At 37.2% G+C, this 7,826-nt stretch overlaps 1 protein-coding gene across 1 annotated transcript in view; it reads left to right on the forward strand.

The window, feature by feature from the left end:
- The window catches only part of PGM5 (phosphoglucomutase 5), a 50,204-nt gene extending 42,378 nt beyond the window's left edge, over positions 1-7,826 (forward strand). Inside the window, exon 11 of the mRNA XM_053466457.1 lies at positions 7,198-7,826. Within this exon, the coding sequence (XP_053322432.1) occupies positions 7,198-7,287 (90 nt within the window). The 3' untranslated portion in view covers positions 7,288-7,826. The remainder of the gene's footprint in view (positions 1-7,197) is intronic.

A 7,826-nucleotide genomic window follows, 5' to 3' on the forward strand; every position in this document is an offset into this window, starting at 1 on the left:
ACTTTGTTGCTCATGAATTCTCCTGCTTTATCAAAGTTGCTTTTTTTGCTGATTTAACTCCCTCCAGCTTTTTAAAATTGTTACCCCCAATCAAAAAAAATAATTGCTAATTGTTCTCCTCCAATCTACCTGGAAGTAGAAAGGGTATTTTATATAACACATTTCATATAAAAAGCTGGGTGAAATAATTCCCCCAATGATATTCAAGAAAACCTTCTCTTCCATTATAAGTTTCCACAGGAGGAGTAGTACGGGGCACCATCCTTATTATGGCAGGTCTCTTCTGCCCATAATAATGTGATATGACAAATCAAAAAGACTGATATAAAAGGCAAGGATTATGACTGCATAGTAGAAGCCATTGACCAGAGTGGCATGAAATAGCTGAACTGTGATGTACTATACAGAATTAAAAGGAATCTTCTAGGTATGACATCTAACTGATATAATGATTAATAAAAATGTGTAACCACACACTAGAAGGTGGAAGTTTGGTCTGCTAATTATGGTAACCAAATAAGTAAAGTAACAGTGCCCGTGTACTGACCTTTTGATCATGTAAAATTAAATATTCTTGAAACAAGTCATTAACCATGTGTGAACTACAAAGGGGTAACTATCAACTTTTAATAGTATAGGCAGTATACAGTACAGTATAGGCCCGATATTAGTCACATGATCTCACCATTTTAGGTATCATTTTTGTAATGTCCAGTCTAGTATCATAGCAACGTAAATTGTGCTTAGCGGAACAGTGTGAGCTTAACTGCTGTACAAATATTCCCCATACCTGCTCATGGATATATGCAGATAACCTGCACCTTAGGAGGTCACCAGTTTGGGGTTTTAACGTAAAACAAGTTCGCTTCACTGATCTCATGACAACCATTGCAAAACTGTCAACTACCAATAACGTTTGGGTGCTGTCATTCTTTAATCTTCTAGTGCTAAAGCACTGAGCAAATCAATTGTACCCTTAAAGACATCATAAAAGGAAAACGGAGTTCTTTAAATATCAGCAAAAACAATCTAATGAATTAAAAATGGGGTTTTAAAAAAATGTATGCTATGCATTAAAAATAATTCCATCATACATTACATAAAGTCCTGAATGTTTGTTAATTCCACTGTATCTGGATATGGAGCAAGTAACTGCATGGGTATTTTTCAGAGTACAAGTATTTTGGTGCTCCCAGGCTTTTACTTAAATAGCTAAAAAAACAACCATAAACATTTTTTTTTATAAAATCTTTAACTTCTTCAATCAGTTCAGAGCGTTCTTGCTCTATTAGTCATTAGAATTACCCTTTCACTAGATTATAAAATTAATAGATTCTGCCTTGAAAAGGTGATTCTGTGTATGGCAAACCTAGTAGTGTTAGACAGCATTATGTTACAACCGTCATACATGCTACATTTTGCTAGACGTGCCAGGTAGATAGCACTGTGTCTACCATCCTGATCTACAGTTGACCTGGAATCCACTTATTTACAGATTTATTTCTGTACTTCCTCATGAAGGCAGCCTGGTTAATTGAATTTTGGGTAGTAGATTCATAGTACTATGCAGAGCAAACTATTTTTAGGGTCCTTCCTTCATCATTCAATAAAGTCATAACTCTTTACGCTCTCCATTTTATGGATTTATTTTTAAATTGTTAACATCAGTCCTAAACTGAAGTCACAAAGTGGATGCTGCAGGTGTATCAAAATACCTGGGCATGTGAGTCTTGTGGGATTTTCACAACATGGGATTTTAATAAATTTTGTCCCAAGTGAATGCATTCTGCCAGTCATTGAATAAGCCGCAGGCATATGTCTAGTATTAACATTTACTTGTGAACAACGTTCACACTGGAATACTTCTGCAATTTATGTAATATACTCCCAGCTCCTTGAAAAAGAATGGTAGCAGGTAACCTATTCTTGGCAATGGTCACAAGTAAAGCATCATAAGTACATAAAAAGATAATGTTTTGACCAGGCTTAAAATGAATATAAAATACACAAGGGTAAATATTAGTACTACTATAAGTAGGAGTATGGGAGTGCACAGAAAACATCAGTCCCTTCTCAAATAAAGGACTGTTGGAGAAAGAACGCAAATATGTTTTCTGTGTTCCCAAATGGTATAGTGCAGGGGCGTCCAACATGCGGCCCGCGGGCCAAATGCGGCCCGCGAGACCTCGAGGTGCGGCCCGCGTAAGATCGGCAGCCAGGGCAACCGATCTTACGCGAGCCGCACCTCAAGCCCTGCTACTTACTTGTGGGAGGGTCTTCTGGACTGCACACAGAGGAAGCGGAGTTCACGTGACATCCTACTTCCTCTGTGCTTTAGCAGAGAAGGCAGAGGGAGGCCGCACCCCCTGCTGAAGTCTGTAAGCGGCATCGAGGAGCTGGCTTGCAGGTAAGGAGGTGGGGAGGGTGTTTGAATGTGTGTGTGATTGAGGGAATGAATCTGTGAATGAATGATTATATGAATAAATGAGTGTGTGTGTGTGTGTGATAGCATGGATGTGTAAGTGCTGGAACCTAGGCATGATGGGACTGTGATTGCTGTTAGCTGTTAGCAATCACACACCTATCATGCCAAGTCAGCCAGTACATGCTGAAACCTGGCCAGCTGCCCCCCTTGTGTATTGATGCTGCCAGCAGTATGGGGTCTGCACTTACAGCCACCCTGTACCAGCATGTACTGGCTGACTTGGCATGATAGGAGTGTGATTGCTAACAGCAATCACAGTCCCATAATGCCTAGGTTCCAGTATTTACTGGATGGATGTGTAAGTGCTGGAACCTAGGCATGATGGGACTGTGATTACTGTTAGCAATCACACTCCTATCATGCCAAGTCAGCCAGTACATGCTGAAACCTAGCTAGCTGCCCCCCTTGTGTAGTGATGCTGCCAGCAGTATGGGGTCTGCACATCACTTACAGCCACCCTGTACCAGCATGTACTGGCTGACTTGGCATGATAGGAGTGTGATTGCTAACAGCAATCACAGCGAGCACAGTCCCATCATGCCTAGGTACCAGCATTTACTGGTTGCCTGGGTTGCCAGCATTTACTGGTTGCCAAGTCATATTGCTAATTTTGTCCAATTGTGTGTTACCTACTTTTATTAAAAATGTGAGTTTCTATTATTATTTTTAAAGGTGGGGGTCATTTTCGGTTTTGGCTAAGTGAACCCTGAATGTTTTGGTCCAGAATTTTCATTTTAGTTCATCCCTAGAATAAATCTAGGGAATCCTGAATTTGTAGTCGCAAAACTTTCTAGGCCCAGAAATCAGTGAGAGGAAGAGTAAAGGTTTTGTGTTATTTACTTTATTTTAATCTGCATATTTTATTAAAGGCCATATTTTTTGTCACAGTGAAAAATGAGTGCGGCCCGCGCACGTATACAATTCTGATGAAGTGGCCCACTGCAGAAAAAACTTGGACACCCCTGGTATAGTGTAAAAAAACAACATGTTTTGTAATACCACACTAATATGATGAATTTTGGTGATGTATCATGGGACTATGTTTTTGATGAATTGTATCTATTAACCAAAATAATTCAAGTAATAATCAAAATGGGTAATTCACATTCATTGGTCATCATATTATAGACATTTTGAATGTACAAAGTTGGGAACAATATACCAGTTTTTGCATAGTCTTCATGTATTTGGTTAGTTAATTTTTTTTACACTATACCTTCTGCAGAAAACATACTTTGTTATTATAATGATATGACGAGGCAACAGAACCTTCAAATCTGTAATTATGAAATAGGTGATCAGATCTTTTGCATGTGTTCTTACTGAGCCTAAGGATCTTGTATGTTATTTGTGTATCTAGATGAACAGTTCATCGTTGATCTTGGTCTTCTGAAAATGTTGGCGTTTTCATTACTGTGAACAACGTCTATTAGACATTGGTTATAGCACACTACAAAGGCTGTTATTGGATGAAGAAGGTATGTGTTGAAAACACGTGAGAAACATGCAAAAGAACACTGTCAAGGGGTAACCTTTTAGGTCATTTAATAACCAGAGTTATTTATAGGTAGAACCTTGGACTTGGCCATCAGCACATTTTATTGTTTTGTCCCTCTCTGTGACGCGAAAAGGTTAATAAATGAACACTTGTCTCTAGAAAAGTAAATCTTAAAGAGATAATGTATTGTTTATACACAAGAGAGATTCCTATTTAGGAATCTAGATGGAGGCCTCCATCTTCCTGCATTCTATGTTAACCTGAGCCACATGTTTATCCCCTTTTATGGAACTTTAATGGACCAGGACCATTTTTGTTTTGCTTTATTCAACTATCATTTCTCGCTGATTAGTTTAGTTTACTGTTGAAATCATATTTATATTTATATATATATATATATATATATATATATATATATATATATATATATTTATATCTCTCTCTCTCTCTCTCTCTCTCTCTCTATATATATATATATATATACCATCATTTAGTATGAATAAAATCTAATTCTCAAAGCTCTAAAATCTTATTCTCAAAGCATAAACATTCTGTTGCATAAGGACATATTAAGAAATTTGAAGATCACTCTCCATAAAGTATGGGATCCAAGCCTCCCATAGTTTTTAAATCATTACAACAGGGCATGAGTGTGAGGGAGATACTTTGGCCTATACTCCTGCATTTCTAATTGATTACTATTTGACCCATGTTTACAGGTGGGAAAGAAGGGGAATTCATTGTTTCCCTCTCTTTGAATTTGTTTGATTCCTTATTTATTATTTTTTTTCTTATCCACTGTTTAATAAAACAATTTCTATTTAGGAGGAAATTTCTTTTTAGCTAAATTTTTCAGGAGTTTCAGGAGAGGACATGCGAGTCTTACACAGATTTGAATCTAAGAGTTCTTAATAATCATCCCCCCCAAAAAACAAATAGAGAAGAAGAGGGGGTAAAAGGATTTCCCTGGCCCTCACTTGTACCATAGTGTTTATGCAAAAGTATAGTCAAGTGCCAAGTCCGCCGACCAAACACAATGAAATTTATTCCCTTAATAAACATTTCTAGGTTCACATGGGTACCTAATCATTGTAGCTAGAAGGTACTAGTTGCTGATCTTTGCTTACATTAACCTCTAGAGTGCCAGGTCTGTAGGTGATATATAGCAGGCGACACTCTGAGCCCTGTACTGAGTGATTGCAGAAAGTGACTGCTCACATCACTTTGTAGTAGTGTAGTGGAGCTGCCTTTTAGCTGCAAAGCCTTCTCCTCCCTGGCAGGAGAAGTTTTTAAAAGCATTCATGAAACCTTAGTTAAGAACATTCTGAATCTGAGCAATAGCTTCTCTCTGTGTAAAGTAAAGTGAATAATTTAGTTTCCTTCACTTTTACTATTTGCTTTGGGCTCTTTGGGGAAATAGTTGGATAAAAAATGTGTTTTGTGTTTGCTGTTTTTTTAACCTTTATATTATGTGATGCATGGTTTGGCCCAAACTAAGTATTTTTCAATATATAAACGTCTGGCTCTTCCTGCTTTGTGCAGCCCGAATCTCCAGTGTATACACAAGCGAGAGTCCTATTAAGGTATCTGAAGAGAGAGATCTCCATGTTTTTGAATTCTATTTTTACCTGAACCACATGGTTAACCCTATTAGGTCCAGGGCTATGTTTATGTTACAGGACCGGGGCTATTTTTGTGTATTTTCTATGCCTTTTTTCAACTATAATTTCTCACTATTTAGTTTAGTTTACATTTGAAACATAATTATATCTGTCTGTTTGTCTATCTATCTACCATCATTTAGTATGAATATAATTTTGAAATATGCCTTATACTCCCTATATGCCACTGTGCCCCCTGATATGCCTTATAACCCCCTATATGCCACTCTGCCCCCAGATATGCCACTCTGCCCCACCCAGATTTGCCAGTCTGCCCTATTTTTTTTTATTGAACATATGTTCGTTAATCCATATTGATAAACGCTATGCCTCAAAGTGGATTTTTATTATTATTATTATTTACTTATTCTTGTCTGTGTCATGTACATCTGAATTGTCATAGCACTTTCTGTACATTTTTAACACTTTAACAAAAAGTGACTCTGGAAAAAAAACAACTCACAAAACCAATTGATAGCCTTTTTCTAAAGATAATACAGTTCACCATTGCAGAACATAAAAAGAGGTTGCTATGGTACAAAGTAAATATTGAGCAGAGGCAAGGTGAAAGTGTTGTACTTTTTAATCTAAACATATCAGTATGGGTTTATCTTTTATACCAGAAATGTGCATTGTAGAGATCTAAGAGATCGAACGTTAACTATTTGCCTTTAGTTTAGAGATGTCTGTGTATTCTAGTAACTAGTTTTATTGCAGACTTTAACTATATCTGAGGTCTGAATTGATTTTCCAATAAAGTTTATTACAGCTTTCCTGCAATATACCAAAGGTTTAGGACCATTTGAGTCTATGAGCAATTCACGTGTTCCTGATGTTCTATAATGGGAATTCCAAGAGAAAACAAAACACCACATTTAAAAAAAGCGCACAAGTATTCAAAGAGTTCCTCGATTTCTCATTCTTTTTACTGCATTGCCATGTTAGAGAACCTGTTCACAGTTATGGGCATGCTGGAAGAAATCTAGAATTGTGGCAGATGCTGCCAAACAAATAACTTATTAGGGATTATAGCAACTTCATCTGTGACTGAACTATTACGATTTTCAGCCAACTATATTGCTCCAGGAGTTGCATGACAGATACAATTTACAAATAGCTGGAGAGTTAGCTGTTGTGCTTTTGGCTGCTACATATTGATTTTAATGGGAGAGCTTTCTTGTGTGGTGAGAATGGATGCACCACAGAGAAGGTGGGTGGCTGCAGCTATGCATCTGCAGCATCTCTCCAAGAAAAGTACTATATGTAAGTACTGTATCTACGCATTCCTATATTTCTGTGCTAATCATTTTGTTATGACACATGGTCCTGATAAAACCTTGGGTGTACTTTATAGTCTGTGGGTTTGCAGAAGAGTCTTTAAGCCCTTTGATTTCACTCTGCATTATGAAAGACCACCGGCAATTGATTTCTACTTTATTTAGGTTTGGTAACCTATTACATAAGTCTTAACCTATTACATAAACCCTTTTACTTCATCAATATCTATCCAATGTCTTATGAATGGTCTAACACCATGTCTTCTTTCTCCACAGGTTATGTTGGGTCCTCTCATAGCCATTGCCTTGAAGCTGTCTCAGATCCATGAGAGGACAGGTCGGAAAGGACCCACTGTCATTACCTGAGCTCCCCATGCACAAAGTCACCTTGGGCCAAAGTCAAGAGTGTCAAGGAGAGATTATCTTCCATTAACTAGCCAGTGCCTTATATTTGCTGTATATGCTTCATTTCTTTTCTTTTTTTGAACGATAAATTAGGTAAATTTGTGTACCTGGTCCTCATAGATTATATAAGAGCAATCACTATGGGAAGACTAGCAAATATCTTTGTCAGTAATCTGATATTCCTTGTTTGGTCACACTTCGTAAATATTTTTCTAATGGCTCCAAGATAATGTTTGTTGTTTTGTGTGTCTTTGCCTACCTACTAATCTCTATTTACATCACATTAGTTAATTTATGCCATTTCGCAAGATACAACAGACAGCATATAGTACTTATCTCTCTGTATGTTCTTGAAGGGAATTCAAAACACTGTACTCTTTATTGTCATATTTTATGTATGTATCATGGCAGGGGTTCCCATGTAACCAACACAAACACTAACACACATACACATACTTTCTCTAATACCATACTATAACACCCACACACTCATTTAAACA

Source organism: Spea bombifrons, chromosome 1 (assembly GCF_027358695.1).
Source record: "Spea bombifrons isolate aSpeBom1 chromosome 1, aSpeBom1.2.pri, whole genome shotgun sequence".
NCBI lineage: Eukaryota > Metazoa > Chordata > Amphibia > Anura > Pelobatidae > Spea > Spea bombifrons.